This window comes from Carcharhinus amblyrhynchos, chromosome 6, assembly GCF_965287045.1.
Source record: "Carcharhinus amblyrhynchos chromosome 6, sCarAmb.v2.hapA, whole genome shotgun sequence".
NCBI lineage: Eukaryota > Metazoa > Chordata > Chondrichthyes > Carcharhiniformes > Carcharhinidae > Carcharhinus > Carcharhinus amblyrhynchos.
The window spans coordinates 56,499,285-56,515,918 of record NC_137329.1 but is presented as its reverse complement, the minus strand read 5'-3'; the positions used below and the strand labels follow the sequence as shown (position 1 = coordinate 56,515,918).

General features: G+C 45.5%; 1 protein-coding gene across 3 annotated transcripts in view; it reads left to right on the top strand.

The window, feature by feature from the left end:
* dgkza (diacylglycerol kinase, zeta a) overlaps nt 1-16,634 on the top strand; it is a 475,544-nt gene that overhangs the window by 100,815 nt on the left and 358,095 nt on the right. Inside the window, exon 2 of one of the 3 annotated variants that reach the window (XM_080190494.1) lies at nt 226-324. The exons of 1 other annotated variant lie outside the window; for it this stretch is intronic. In XM_080190494.1, coding sequence (XP_080046620.1) covers nt 226-324 — 99 coding nt within the window. Of the gene's footprint in view, nt 1-225; nt 325-16,634 lie in introns of those variants that run through there. One more of the 3 variants, XM_080190493.1, reaches the window with a different exon arrangement.

Sequence of the window (16,634 nt, the reverse complement as noted above, 5' to 3'; positions counted from 1 at the left end):
TGATTCTATCTATAACCCTTGATCTTTTATGTTTGCCTGTGTGTACATGTGTTGGGGCCTGTGCAGGAGTGTTGGTGTCTGGCCTGTGCGACTGTGAACTCTGCCCCCACCCATTCCAATGGAATAGAACAAAGTATCCTGTAGCTGTAACAATTCTGTCCACCTTGACGGCATGCAACTGTCTGCCTGGTGTTCCCATGGTAACGAGATCAATTCTTTCACCAGAATCCGGCTGCCGCCAAAGGGAGTCATTCCTTATTTGATGGGCATGCGGCAGAGTCGCCGTGGCTCCAGGAAGATAAAGCGCAGTTCCGTCGTGTATAAGTATGTTGGTTTTTTTTTTCCACTTCCATTAGTGGCCTGCTGGGGCCACAAGGCTTGCAGAACAAAAATGCAGTGTGTCTGCTTCTTGCCGCAGAGGTCACTGCATGGGATCAGACCAGGCCACAAGCCTTCATCTCTCTTCACCCTGAAGGGCAGGAGTAGGTCACCCAGCTCCTCAGCTCTGTTCTGCATTCAGTCAAACCCTGGATGATGTGAGTCGTTTCTCCATCCACTCACCGTGTTTCCATTTCCCTGGACATCCTCGGCCAGCAAAAAATCTTACCAAATCCAATTCATCCACAGTCCTTACGGTGAGAAAATTCTAGATTCCAATGCCCCCTTTGTGTGTGAAGAAGTGCTACCTCATTACAGCCCCATTTTCTGGAGTCCCTGACCAGAGTGCATTAGGTAAGGGTGGATTAGTGAGCGGATCACTTAATCATCTCAAAAGCCTCCATTATACAATTTGAAGGATTGCAACCTGGTTTTATGCAATCTTCCCTCACAAAAAAAACTCTTTTAGTCCCAGAATGTTCTGGAGTGTCTGCTCCTGAGGCGATGGATCCAGAAATGAACCCATTGTTCCAGATTCATGATGCAGTTTTCCCGATGTTGGCCAAGTGTTCTCCCTCTGCTTCCCATTGGAAACTCTCTCCCTGGGAACAACCTGGCTGGAAATTTGTCGGCTGCAACCTAAATATTGAAAATCAGGATTTATAATGTTCTCTGATCGGCACAAAGGAAACATCATCATTCCAGCCACCATACACTATCACCCACTCTTGGATCAAGAGCGCGCAGACCTGTCAGAGACAAGTCTGGGATTTGCTCCCCACACAGACACACATATGTACGTTGTGAGAGACAGACACGCAAATGCAGAGGCAGCCACACACACAACACAAACAATGAGATACACAGATTCACACATATGCAGATAGGCATGCAGAAAGACAGAGGCACAATTGACACGCACAGATGCAGACACACATGCATACAGAGAAACACATGCAGACACACGCGTACAGAGACACATGCAGACACACATGCATTTAGAGAAACACATGCACACACGCAAAAAGACACATACAGAGACACAGACACACAGACTGATATGCATGCAGACACAGACACGCATACAGAAAAAACATGCAGACACGCATACAGAATCAAACGCATGCATACAGAGACATATGTACTCAGACACCGATACACGTGCTGACACAAATACGGATGCAGACACACACTTTGCCTCATGTTAGGAGATTCCTACCAGGGACTCAGCACCATCTGCCGGCAGACTAGAGAGCTGCAGCACAATCTGACTATTTTAGCTGAAAGGATGGATTATTCACAATCTGCACTTACCTCCGAATGGATTAGCTCATAACAAAATTTGACAAGAGAGATAAAGGCCCCCTGCTCCATTCAGATTATCCTCCACAATAGTGATGCCTTGTAACTATTGTGGAGCGACAAGGCATCACTATTGACACTACCTGTCACATGTCCTCAGTAAGAATTCTCATGACACCAGGTTAAAGTTCAGCAGGTTTATCATGAACTTTCGGAGCGCTGCGCCTTCATCAGATGAGTGGAGAGTTGGGTTTGCGAGCACAGCATATATGGACAGAGACACTATTGCAAGATAATCAATGGAATGCGTGTCTTAATAGGTAGTCAAGTCTTTACAGGTGCAGGCAATGCGAGTGGAGAGAGGGATAAACACATCTGTACCTATAAAGACTTGATTACCTGTTAAGACTCGCATTTGAACCATTATCTTGCAATTGAGTCTTTGTCTATATATGCTGTGTTCACAAACCCAACTCTCCACTCGCCTGATGAAGGAGCAGCGCTCTGAAAGCTCGTGATTCCAAATAAACCTGTTGCACCCTAACCTGATGTTGTGAGACTTCTTACTGTGCCCACTCCAGTCCAATGCCAGCATCTCCACATCGTATCCCATGTCCTGCTAGAACCACATGATCTCTGAGAGGCAAGAAAGCCGATATAGAGAGCCAGCAGTGCTGGCTATCCAGGCCATTCATTCTCCACTCCCACCCACAGACATCGACCTGGCTCCCCAACCCCTGGGCTGGGCAGGCTAATAAACTATGAAAATTGTTCATCTCTGCTCCATCTACTCACTGATTCGATTTGATCCCAGAGGTGAAAGGAGGATAGGGCAGAACTCCCAGCAATGGCAGAGAAAGCACTTTGATCACCTTTTCTGCAGAGAAAATCCAAGGCCTCAGCAAACTGTGGAAATCCGAGTGCCATCAGTTCTCTCTCTGGAGTTTCCAAAGGGCCAAATGATAGAATCCTCACAGTGCAGAAGGAGGCCATTCAGCCCATCGAATCTGCGTCAACCACAAACTCACCCAGACTCTATTCCCATAACCCTTTGTATTTATGCTGCTAATCCTCCTGACACTAGCGGCAATTTAGCATGGCCAGTCATCCCAACCTGCACATCTTTGGACTGTGGGAGGAAACTGGAGCACCCAGAGGAAACCCACACGTTTACAGGGAGAGTGTACAGACTCTGCACAGACAGTCACCCAAGCCAGGAATTGAACCTGGGTCCCTGGCGCTGTGAGGCAGCAAAGATAACCATTGTGCCACGGTGCTGCCCCAACACCTAGTGTTGTTCTGTCCTGGAAGTGACCTCACCCCCACGGCTGTCTGATCCCATGAGGAGACCTGATGCCCCTTAACGCACTAACATACAGTGCAAGAGTTTGACCTCAGCCAGCTTTTACTGCAAGTGCGCTGCTTTGTCTGAACTGTCCCTCCTGTGTGTAGCTCGCTGCCTCTTGTATGGGCTGTGTCGCTGTGTGACGGAACGTGATTGACAGCACGGAGCTGGGCACGCTCTTTAATCCTGCTGCTCTTGTGGAAAACGTTCCTTTGTTAAATGATGCAAAACTCTGCAATGTATTGAATCGTTGAACTGTTTAATAAGTGACTGAACTGAAATGTGCAGACCCCCATGGAAGCAGATTTTGTTTTAATTCCGTACTGTTGTCTTGGTTTACAAATTGCTCCCTAACTCTTCCCTTTCCCCGGAAATAGCTGACTGTTTAATCATGTCTAGTCCACTGCTGAACAAGTTTGTTTATCCTGAAGTATTGTGATTTGTGATGATGGTCTTTTCCCCTGGGCCCCTCATCTGCAGTCAAAATGCCACTGAATTCCTAACAGGAATAACCGAGGTAGCACAGTGGTTAGCACTGCTGCTTCACAGCGCCAGGGACCCGGGTTCGATCGCGGCCTCGGGTCGCTAACTGTGTGGCGTTTGCATGTTCTCCCCTTGTCAATGTGAGTTTGCTTCAAGTGCTCCTGTTTCCTCCCACAGTCTGAAAGACGTGCTGATTAGGTGCATTGGCCATGCTAAATTCTCCCTCAGTGTACCCAAACAGGCATCAGAATGTAGCAACTAGGGGATTTTCAGAATAACGTCATTGCGATGTTAATGTAAACCTACTTGTGACAAATTAATTTAAATGTAACTGTATTCGAATGCGCACAGTGTACAAAATAAGGTAAATGAGCTGGTAACACAGATTGAAATTAGTGGGTAGGAAGTTCTGAGCATCACAGAGATATGGCTGCAAGGGGTTGGGAGCTAAATATCCAAGGATACACATCCTATCAATGTGGGCAGAGGGGGTGGGGTTGCCTTGTTAGTAAGAAATGAAATTAAACCGATAGCAAGTAGTGATATAGGGTCAGAAAATGTCGAATCTGTGTTGGTAGAGTTGAGGAACCGCAAAGATAAAAAAGTGATGGACCTCCAAGCAGTAGTTAGGATGTGGGACACTAAATACACCAGGAGATTAAAAAAAAAAGTGTGTAAGAAAGGCAAGGTAACAGTGATCATGGGGGACTTCAACATACAGGTGAACTGGGAAGATCAGGTACTTAGTGGATCCTAAGAAAAGGAATTTGTGGATTTCTGCAAGGTGGCTTTTTGGAGCACTCGGGAACAAGCAATTCTGGATTTGCTGGTGTGTAATGAGGCAGACTGGATAAGGGAGCTTAAGGTGAAGGAACCCTTGGGAGACAGTGACCATGATATGATAGAATTCACCCTGCAGTTTGAGAGTGAGAAGCTGGAATCAGATGCAACATTATCGTTAAGTAAAGATAACTATAGAGGCATGAGGGAGGAATTTGCCAGAGCTATTGGGAGAGGAGCCTAGCAGGGAAGATAATTGAACAGCAATGGCAGGAGTTTCTGGGAGTAATTCGGGAGATACAGCAGAATTTCATCCCGTGGAAGGAAAAGCACACTAAGGGGAGGATGAGGCAAGCATAGCTGACAAGGGAAGTCAGGGACAGCAGAAAAACAAAAGAAAAAGCATACAATGTGGCAAAGATTAGTGGGAAGCCTTTAAAAATCAATGGAAGACAAATAAAAAAGCTGTAGGGGGGAGAAGATGAAACATGAGACTAAGCTAGCCAGTAATATAAAAAAAAAATTGCAAGAATTTTTTTTTGAAGAGAGGTAAGAGTGGACATTGGAATGCTGGAAAATACCCTGGAGGGGTAGTAATGGGGAACAAAGAAATGGCAGAAGAACTGAATCGGTGCTTTGCGTCAATCCTCACAGTGGAAGATACCAGTAACATACCAGAAACTCAAGAGAGTCAAGGGGCAGTGGTGAGTGTGGTGACCATTGTTAAGGAGTAGGTGCTAAGGAAGCTGAAAGGGCTGAAGATGGATAAATCACCTCGATCAGATGGACTATATCCCAGGGTTCTGAAGGGTGGTGATCTTTCAGGAACCACGAGTCAGGGAGGGGCCCAGAGGACGAGAAAATCACTAATGAAACACCCCTGTTTAAGAAGTGAAGAATGTAAAAGATGGCAAATTACAGGCCAGAAAGCCTAACCTTGGTCGTCGGTAAGATTTTAAGAGCCCATTATTAAGGATGAGATTTTGGAGTACCTGGAAGTGCAGGATGAAATAAGGCTGAGTCATTATGGATTCACCAAGGAGAAGTCATGCCTGACAAATCTGATAAAATTCTTGGAGGAGGTAATGAGCAGGGTAGTGGACATTATCTACTTGGATTTCCAGAAGGGCTTTGACAAAGTGCTGCAGAGGACGCTGCTGAATAAGGTAAGAAACCATTGGAGGCAATGTCCCAGCATGGATAGAAGATTGACTGACAGACAGAAGGCAGAGAGTGGGAATAAAAGGATCCTTTGCAGGATGGCAGCCAGTGACCAGTGGAGTTCTGCAGAGGTCAGTGTTGGGACTACAGCTTTTTGCTTTATATATCAGTGATCCAAATGAAGGAACTGGGAGCGTTGTGGCTAAGTTTGCAGATGATACGATAGGTGGAGGGACAGGTAGTATTGAGGAGGCGAGGCTGCAGAAGGACTTCAGAAGGGTGGGAGATTGAGCGAAGAAGTGGCAGGTGGAATGCAATATAGGAAAGTTTAGTAGGAAGAATAGAGACGTAGACTATTTTCTAAATGGGTAGAGAATTCAGAAATCATAAGCACAAAGGGACTTGGCAGTCCTGGTTCAGGATTCTTTTCAAGTTAACATGTAGATTGAGTTGGTCGTTAGGAAGGCAAGTGCAATGTTAGCATTCATTTCAAGAGGACTAAAACATAAAAGCAAGGATGTACTGCTAAGGCTTTATAAGGCTCTGGTCAGACCACATTTGGAATATTGTGAGCAATTTTGGGCCCTGTATCCAAGGATGGATATGCTGGCCTTGGCGAGGGTCCAGAGGAAGTTCATGAGAATGATCCCAAGAATGAAAAGCTTGACTTATGAGGAGGATTTAAGGACTGTGCGTCTGTCTGAAAGGCATGTTGGTTAGGTGCATTGACCATGCTAACTTTTCCCTCAGTGTACCCAAACAGGTGCTGGAGTGTGGCGACTAAGGATTTTCACAATAACTTCATTAGGTTGTTAATGTAAGCTTACTTGTAACATTAATGAATAAACTTAAACTTATTTGGAGTTTAGAAGGATTAGCGGGGAATTTATTGAAACTTAGAATACTGAAAGGTCTGGATAGAGTGGACAGGGGGAGATGTTTCCATTAGTAGGAGAAACCAGGATCCGAGGGCACAGCCTCAGAGTAAAGGGTTCGAACCGAGATGAGGAATTTCTTCAGCCAGAGGGTGGTGAATTTATGGAATTCATTTCCACAGAAGGTTCCCTCCCCTCCCTCAACGAGTGTAGTGAATTTGATTTGATTTATTATTGTCACGTGTATTCACACACAGTGAAAAGTATTGTTTCTTGCGCGTTTTACAGACAAAACATATTGTTCATAGAGGAGGAAAGGAGAAAGTGCAGAATGTAGTGTTACAGTCTCAGCTAGGGTGTAGAAAAAGATCAACTTAATGCAAGGTAAATCCATTCAAAAGTCAGATAGCAGCAGGGAAAAAGCTGTTCTTGAGTCGGTTGGTATGTGATCTCAGATTATGCTGGCTGCTTTGCTGAGGCAGCGGGAATTGTAGACAGAGTCAATGGATGGGAAGTTGGTTTTCGTGATGGATTGGGCTACATTCATGACCTTTTGTAGTTGGTTATGGTCTTGGGCAGAGCAGGAACCATACCAAGCGGTGATACAACCAGAAATAATGCTTTCTATGGTGCATCTGTAAAAGTTGATGAGAATCGTAGCTAACATGCCAAATTTCCTTTGTCTTCTGAGAAAGTGAAGGCGTTGGTGGACTCTCTTAACTATGGTATCAACATGAAAGGACCAGGACAGATTGTTGGTGATCTGGACACTTAAAAACCTGAAGCTCTCAATCCTTTCTACTTCGTCCCCATTAATGTAGACAGGGGCATGTTCTCCTTTATGCTTTCCGTGGTCGATGACAATTTTCGTTTGACTTTGAGGGAGAGATTATTGTTGCTGTGCCAGTTCACATTCTCTATCTCATTTCTGTACTCTACCTCGTCGTTGTCTGCAATCCGACTCATTATGGTGGTGCTGTCAGCAAACTTGAAAATTGAACTGGAGGGGAATTTTGCTTCACAGTCGTAAGTGTAAAGGAGTATAGTAGGGGGCTGAGAACACAGCCTTGTGGGGCACTGGTGTTGAGGATGATCGTGGAGGTGGAGTTGTTGCCTATCTTTACTGATTGTGGCCTGTGAGTTGGGAAGTTCAGGATGCATCCTCACAGAGGGAGGATCCGGGGCCCAGGCCACGGAATTTGGTGATGAGTTTCATGGGAATATTGGTGTTAAAGGCTGATCTGTAGTCAATAAATAGGAGTTGGACATAGGTGTCCTTGTTATTTAGGTGTTTCAGGGTTGAGTGCAGGGCCAGAGAAATGGCATCTGTTGTAGACCTGCTGCAGCGGTAGGCAAACTGTAGTGCATCCAGGTAGTCCGGGAGCATGGAATTGATTTCTTTAATCTTGTCCACCAGGGGGCATCCACGACCCACTGTACAGCTAACTGAGGTCTGTTATATAGAGGGACTGGAGCAAGATTTCAGTACAGCCACAGGTTTAATACGCTTTTATTTCAGACCAGGCCCTAGCAATGTTGAAGAATTCCGCCAGAAAAGTGTCCTCAAAAAATTAATACACGAGTACTTATTTTCTCAGGATGAAGGGTGACTTGTTTCCACTTCAATTCAGTGGGTTCTGTGTTAAATCAAATGCAGGATGTGCAGACTCTGCCACATGCGGGGTCGGTGATACTTGGGGACTTGGGTAGTTGTGTTGCTTGGAGGTTTGTGTACTCCCTCTAACACCTCGACTTTACCTCTCCACGTGCTTAATGAAGTCTCTCGATGTGTTTGGTGCCTTCCCCGAGTGAACTTTCTCTATTTAGGTGGGTCACAGGCTGGGGGTCTCCCATGAGTCAGCGATAATGTTTGATCTCCTCAGGAATGCTTTGAGGAAATCCTCCTGATAGTCTCTTGCCACATCCGAGTTCCAAGTGGAGTGGTTGCCTCGGAAGTCTGGTGTGAGGGATTTTAATTAGAACGTAGTCTATGTCTTCGTCTAAATGGGGAAAGACTTCAGAAATCTGAAGCACAAAGGGACTTGGTCCAAGACTCTCTGAAGGCTAATATGCAGGTTTAGAGTGGATGGACGCTCCTTAAAAACTGAGATGAGGAGGAATTTCTTTAATGAGAGGGTGGTGAATCTGTGGAACTCATTGCCACAGAGGGCTGTGGAGGCCAGATCATTGAGTGTTTTTAAGACAGGTCCTTGATCAATAAGGGGATCAAGGGTTTTGGAAGAACGCAGGAGAATGGGGATGAGAATCATATCAGCCATGTTGAACGGCAGAGCAGACTCAATGGGCTGAATAGTCTAATTAAACTCCTATGTCTTATGTCCCACCCAGTGGAGCTGGTTTTGAATGATTGAATCTCAAAACTGGGCAAGTTGTTTACGGAAAGGATGCTGCTGTTGGATAGCCTATTTTGTCACCAGTTTTGGAGGATCTAGTGAGTGCCTCGTTGATGGGGCTTCCCCAGTGCTTTGAGGAGCTTGCTGTAGGTTGTCTGAGTCCCTGAGGCCTGTAGGAGCACAGGGCTCACTGCTACCCGGTTAAACCATAACCGTATATATAAACCAGTATACCGGATTTGAGATCCTGGTCACAATAGTCTTCTTCACGCTGGGCTGAGCTGGCCCCTTAGAGGCGATGGTGAATTTAATTCTCCACGCCTGTCAAGAGGAGGCTCCCAAAATACAGAATGGGTCCAAAAATATTCTGACCATATTAAGTTTAAAAATATCGGCATCCTCTTGAGTTTTTTTTTAGAGGGAGGGGGTCTCGGGGAAGGGGGGAGGAGGCGGGCACGGAGGTGGGGGTGAATGTTGAAACTTCCTGCCACATGCTAATGTCTCCACATTATTTAGTAGTTTCCAAATTTAAGATCCCAGTGTGGTGGAGTAAATAAGATGTGGAGATGCCGGCGTTACACTGGAGTGGACGCAGAAAGAAGGTTCAAAACACCGGGTTAAAGTCCAACAGGTTTATTTGGAATCACGAGCTTTCGGAGCGCTGCTGTTTCATCAGGGAATAAATAAGCAGGAACTGTTTTCTATGTCAGGCAGGTAATAACTCGAGGATATAGATTTCATTATATTTGACAGCAGAATTGAGGAGACGAGGTGAATTTTTCAGTGGAATCAGGAGGGATTGGGATGGTATAATACGTGGCACCAAAGCATCAAGTGCCATGTACCTGATTGCTAACACAGTGTATGTGGAGACTAATCTGCTGCACCATCCAATGCTTCGTGAAGCTGTGATGCCACATGTGGTCGCATTTCCATCGGTGCCTGATCCTGCTCAGTGCAGCTGCTCAATCCACATGGCAACAGGTAGTTTGCTGCACTCTTCTTAGCTGAGCTGCCAGCTGGAGGGAGAGAGAGAATCTGGAAGTGGGAGTTGTTGGAGAAGGGGAGAGATGCCATGTGTAGAGTTTGCCTGACTCTTTGTGAACTGGTCAGTAGTTTCTGGGGAACCCTGAGCTATGTGGGTGCAAATTATTTGTTTCTGAGGTGCAATTTTGGGTTTGACTGACATTACTCCAGATGAGATGTGGTTGTTCACCATGCCTGGTAAAAATCCAATGTCAACACCTGGATTTACAGAAACAGCTGTGCTTAGGAGAGGTGTGAACAGGAGTGGGGGGACAAAGTGGGACCTTCCCACCCTGCTTGTCACTTTGCCCCTTCCCTCCCGCTTGCCAACTTTCCCATTTGCCACTTCTCACTGGCTTCAGAAGTGCAGCAGCAAGTGGATGGGAGGGGTGGTGGTGGGGTGGGGGGGGTGGTGAGTGGATGGTGGGAGGAAAAGAAGGGAGAGGTGGGTGAGGGGAATGAATGAGTGAGTTGGCAGCGATAGCGAAACAGAGGGTTGTTGAGTTTGGGATGTGCAGGAAGAAGCAAGCTGGGAGAGGCAAGTGCTGGAGATGAGGCCAAGCGAGCAGGAGGCTACTAAGATTTCCTAAATTATTAAAAGTTGGTTATCTCAATCGTAAAGAGAGCGTAAAAAGTATTGCATCCCACGCATCAATACAAATGATAAAATGTTTAGTTTCCAATGTTAAGAAAATGGATAATTTATTTTGTGTCCTAAAGGTTCTAAAACATGACCGAAAATTTTGTAATGTTCATTTTATTTTTATTTGATTTCATTTCAAATTTGGCATCTTAAGCTGTACAGCTTATTAATTATTCTTTGTTCAATATCCTTCATGGTAACATCATAAAAATCTATATTAAACATATATTCTGTACAGATTTTCTTGTTTCTATTGGTTTTGCACTTTTGTATAGTTGATGTTGGTGTCAAAATTCATTCCACACTTAGGTATAAAACAGTAGAGGGAGCATTGGTGACGATAGAAGTTGTCCTGTCCTCAAGCTTTTAATCGTTTTTGACTATGGGAGTGATGTTAGAGGACTGGAAATTTGCAAATGCTCTACCCTGATTCCTGATGGGGGGGAGAGAGAGAAATCTAGTAACTACAGGCCAGTTGGTCTGATATCTGTAATGAGAAAATCACAAGAAATCATTGTTAGAAGGGAAAAATGATCCTCACTTGGAAGAAGAGGTTAGAAAGAGACTTTTAGCCCGGGCCTACTTATTAAAGGCAGCTCATGTCTGACAAAGCTGATTGAGGCTGTCTTGATGAAGTGACAGGGAGGATTGATGTAAATGGTGTGGCGGTGGATGTATTTATAGACTTGAGACATTTGGTAGAATATCACACAACAGCAACTTGTGTTTCTGTGGCACGTTTTAACATTGTAAACCATTCCCAGCACAACACAGGAGTGTAATCAAACAACATTTGATGCCATGTTCATAAGGTGTTCATGCAAATGACCAAAGGCTTCGTCAAGTCGCTGGTTTTGAAGAGGAAAGACAGGTGTGCAGCTATGGGGAGCTTAGTGCTGAGGCAACCGAAGGCATGGCCGCCAGTGGTGGAGTGATTCAAATTGGATATGTTTGGGAGGCCAGGTATGGAGGAGTGCAGAAATCTTAAAGATAAGGATGGGTGAGGCTATTGAGGGTTCTATAAAGTTTACTTATTTATTAATCACAAGTAGGCTCACATTAATGAAGTTACTGTGAAAATTCTTTAGTCACCTCATTCCGATACCTGTTCAAGTATGCCGAGGGAGACTTTAACATGGCCAATGCACTTAACCGCTTCTTTTGGACTGTGGGAGGAAACTGGAATGCGCAGAGAAAACCCAAGCGGATACAAGGAGAACGTGCAAACACAGAGAATGTGCAGAATCCGCACGGTCAGTGACCCAAGCCAGGAATCGAACCCGAATCCCTAGTGCTGTGACGCAGCAGTGATCGAGACTCGGTTCATGTGGTAGGACAGCGTACAGAGAGGGAGCGGGCGAATGGGGCTTGTGGTGGGATACAGTTTTTGAAAGTAGAGGTGTGTTACAGGAATGGTGTATCCTGTGGATGTAGTTGAAAAGGAGGTAGAGTGTGGTCGTCGACATTTTTCTGGCTGGAGAGAAACACACAATGGATGGGAGGGAGGGTGAGTAAGTGGGAGGGAGGATAGGTGAGAATGAGTGAGTGGGATCTCCAAGTGATTAATATTAAGATCATTTCATTTTTCCTTCTCTCTTAAAGCAATAGATTTGAGGGAAAGCAGCTTGTTGAGGTGGGATGATCTGAGTGCTCATGTTTTTAAGTGGGGGGAAAGGGGTAAGTGCAGAGGTACCTGGGGGATCCTATTCATGAGTTCTTAAATGGTGCTAAGGCAAGTCAGTGAGGCGATGAACACTGCGTCTGGGATGTTTAGTTTGTCAAGAATTGAATGTCATGATTTGCCCTGAGCTGGAATCTTGTGCTCAACCCTGGGACTAGGCTTTCAGAAGGATGTCACAGCCTAGAAGGTTTCACAAGCGTATGGGACTTCACCTTGTGGAGAAGCATGAATTATTGTTCTCTGAGCAGAGTAGGTTATTTCTGCCCCCCCCCACCACCACCACCACCTCCCCCCCCAACCCAGAGAGAATATTCAAAATGGTGAGATGTTTTGACAGATAAAATCTAATTCCTCTGGCAGGTGGATTCGCAACGAGAGGTCACAAATTTCAAATAATTGGTGAAAGAAATAGGAGCGAATTGAGTAATTTTCACATGAATAAGGTCTGAAGCATGTTGCCTGATGGCTGCTGGCAGCAGATTACACAGGAACTTTGAAAAGACAATTGGAAATGTACTCGAGAAAGATTGAAGTTGCAGCGTTGTGAGAGAACATTTGAGTATGGGAATAAATTGGGCAGCACAGTGAGATATTAAAGGCTTAATACCTCATGCAACTGCAAGCATGTGAAAAAACCGGTTAAAACAGCAACTCAGAGCGCGAAGGGTATAAACAGCTAACTAGAGCTTGCAGGGGTGTAGCTAATAGCACCTTCTTCCATGATAAGCTATACTGACGTATTCAGCTTGCCACACTTTAACCCCAGCTACCACCTTCTGCATAGTTTCTGTGTTACCTCTGCTATAATCACTGGAATATGAAATGTGGTTTTTCTTGGAACGTGAAATATGTTTTTTGGCAACTATCATGGTCATGACAGGATAGCGTGTAACTGCACTCACAGATGCAACCTGTTCTTGTCTTACCAGTTAAGGTACGGTATTGAAATGTTCTTTTCTGTTGTTTCCCGATTACGTAACCCTGTCTTTGAATTGTATATAAGAGGGCTGTGCCTTCCCTTTACACGCCTTTCGCCAACCAACCTCCAGCACTGACTGAGGGTTCAGTAACGAAGGTCAGCCATTTACATGTAAAGGAATAAAGGGTTGTGTTAAACCAGACACTGTTGGTGTCTTGCTTTTGTATCAAGGACAGGAGAGTCTCGTGAAAACGAACCTAATAACAGTGGTTAGCACTGCTGCCTCACAGTGCCAGGGATCTGGGTTCAATTCCTGGCTTGGGTCGCTGTCTGTGTAGAGTTTGCACATTCTCCCCGTGCCTGCATGGGTTTCCTCCAGATGCTCCGATTTTGGATTGTGGGAGGAAAGACATGCTGGTTAGGCGTATTGGCCGTGCTAAATTCTCCCTCAGTGTACCCGAACAGGCACTGGAGTGTGGCAACTGGGGGATTTTTACAGTAACTTCATTGCAGTGTTAATGTGACCCTATTTGTGGCGCTAATAAATTACATTTAAATTGGGCAACTCATTCAAAGAGCTGTCACAGTGTTCATTTGTGCTGCTTGATCCCCTCTCGTTCTAACTCTTTTGCTTGCTCATTCTCACTTGTGCTCAATCTCACTGTCTTGCTGCCGCTCACTTGCTCTCACTCTCTCATCTTCACGTGCGCTCTCTCTCGCTCACTCTCTCTCCCAGTTCCTCACTGACAGTCTAATGGGTCTTTGGCCCGAGTGGCTGCTATCCTTTGTCAACCCACTCTGAAGCTGTTTCCACCATGCCACCTGTTGTTCCACACTGCAGTCACTAGATGCTGCTGACGGCCAGCTCCTCTCTCAGAATCCTCCCAGCCTGTTTGCTTGTTTGGCATCAACACTTGGGTGAGATTCTTTACTCTCCAGTAAAACATTGGGAAGCCTTCAACTCTCAGCACTGACTCTGTCCCTTGCAGCCGACCTCTCCCTGCCGCTGTGTGAGGCTGAGCCAGACTGCTCAGAGCCTCAGCATCCTACTTCAGTCCGAGATGGGCTTTCCATCCAATACCCTCCATCTCACGAGGCTGTGTCCCCTTTCACCTTTTGTAAAACTGAAACTTCCAATTCTACCTTTGTGTCCTCTGAATTCAATTCTCCCCCTGGCTCTCCTGAGCAGCTTCCCATCTTCCAACCTTCATAAACATGAGCACTCCTGTTCTCTGCATCCTGACGCTCCCCAAATCCTGTTCCCCCATTGTCCCTCTGCTCACTGACCTATTCTGGGCAGGAAACCACTTTTTAAGATTTTATATTCTTGTTTTCAAATCCTTCCATGGCCTCTGTCCTCCCGACCTACAATCCTCCACAACAATATCTCTGCATCCTTTCATATTTGGCCTCTTATGCATCCCCAGTTTTCTTCACTTCACCATTAATGGCTGTGCCTATGGGTGCCAGGAAATAGCTCTAGATTTCCCTCCCTAATTCTGTGTTTCAACCTATCTCTCTTTCTTTAAGATGCTTTATAAAACCCACCTGGTTTGCCAAGCATTTGCTCACCTGTCCACACATCTCCTTTGCTATCAGTTGTCTGTTTGTGGCTCTGAGGATGTTTCTCTGCACTAAAGGCACGATTATTTTTTATTAATTCGCCAGACATGTGTGTTGCTGTCTGGCCAGCTTTTATTGTCCATCCTCAGTTGCCTTTGGAGGGCAACCACACTGCTGTGGCTCTGGAGTCACGTGTAGGCCAGACCAGGTAAGGACAGCCGATTTCCTTCCCTAAAGGATATTAGTGAACCAGATGGGTTTTTCGACAATCAACGGTGGTTTCATGGTCATCGGTCGATTCTTAATTCCAGGTATTTTTTATTGAATTCAAATTCCACCATCTGCTGTGGCGGGATTCGAATCCAAGTCCCCAGAACATTAGCTGAGTTTCTGGATTAATGTTCTTGCTAGGCCACTGCCTCCCCTAAATAAAGGCACTATATGGATGCGAGTTGCTGTTGTGCAAGGTTGTGGCAGGTGGGTGGTAATGGTGGGCAGTGGGAGATGGGTGCTGATTAGAAGCAGGAGCTGAATGAATGTGGTGGGTGAGAAGTTCATGCTGCCGCTAATGTCCACAGCACTAGACGGTGCGGAGAATTCCAATGCAAAATTCGGAAACAAAACAGCACCGATTAATTGACCCAACCATGATTCATCATCCACCCCACATGTTATTGCCACCCAGTCACCAACAGTTCATCATCCACTCCTGATTCTTCACGGCTTCAACCACCCAACTGCGATCCATCAGTAACGCAACCACCTCCAACTTCTCACCTCCTAGCACATGGACCTACTTACCCAAAAACCCCACCATTTATCACCATTTGACACACCCACGATTTACCGCCCACCTTCCCATGAATCAATGACAGCACTCTGAGTAGTAGCTTTTGGGTGCAGGCTTCACTTTCAGTCTTGAGGATGTGACATGGACAAATACTACAATGCAGGCGAACCCTGTTTGCTCAAACAGCCATCCTTGAGGTGAGGTGCCACATGGAATCCATGTTACCCCATTCAAGCACGTGTAAAATGGGGCGTCACAGTGATTAGCACTGCTGCCTCACAGTGCCAGGGACCAGGCTTCGATTCCCGGCTTGGGTCACTGTCTGTGTGGAGTTTGCACGTTCTCCCCATGTCTGCGTGGGTTTCCTCCAGATGCTCCGGTTATCTCCCACAACCCAAAGATGTGTGTTTTAGGTTGATTGGCCATGCTGAATTGACCCTTGGTGTCAGGGGGATTAGCAGGGTAAATATTGGGGTTACAGAATTAGGGCCTGGATGGGATTGGAATCGTTGCCGCTCTATGGGCCAAATGGCCTCCTTCTGCACTGTAGGGATACTATGAAAAGATTTACTTTTAAGGAGGAGCAGAGTGTTCTTCTCCTAAACTACCAGCAAAAGCCAGTGAACAGCTCCTTCCCAAATTATACATGGTTTAGCTCAGTTGGCTGGTCGGATGGTTAGTGATGTGGAGCGACGCCAACAGGGTGGGTTCAATTCCGTACAGGCTGAAGTCATTCTCAATCTTGCCCCTCTCCTGAGGTGTGGTGATCCTCAGGTTAAATCTACACCAATCAGCTCTCTCTCTCAAAGAGAGCATCCTATTGTCATTTGGGACTATGGCGACTTTACGTATTATTGGAGAGGTTGGAGAGTGTTCTCTAGAGTATTGTTGCAGTGATATATTAATATTGTGCTTATTGTATTGATAGTACAGCATATGGTTTGTGGATATGCAACATTGCTGTGTGACCACATTCAGTCATAACGTTTGAAATGCTAGTTTTCTGACTATTAGGGCATTTTTCTGCCACAATCGAATGAGTGAGATTAGTGATGCAAATCTTCAAGCTCCCCCTCATAGATGGAAAATCCTGATTGTACATGAGAGCTAATACTCATGCGTTGAAAATTAGACCCTTGTGTACATACAGAATGGTGAACTAACATCATGCCCACACAAGCACAATAATTACACTTAGGAGTGAGGCTAGAATCTAACTGACGGATTAACATGGTTTATTTCGAGAATGATGGCTGTTGTTACAGGCTGAGATTTAGTGCAGAGGTTTCAAATAGGGTTAATGATCACTTTGTAAAGAACAAGAGATCTCCATC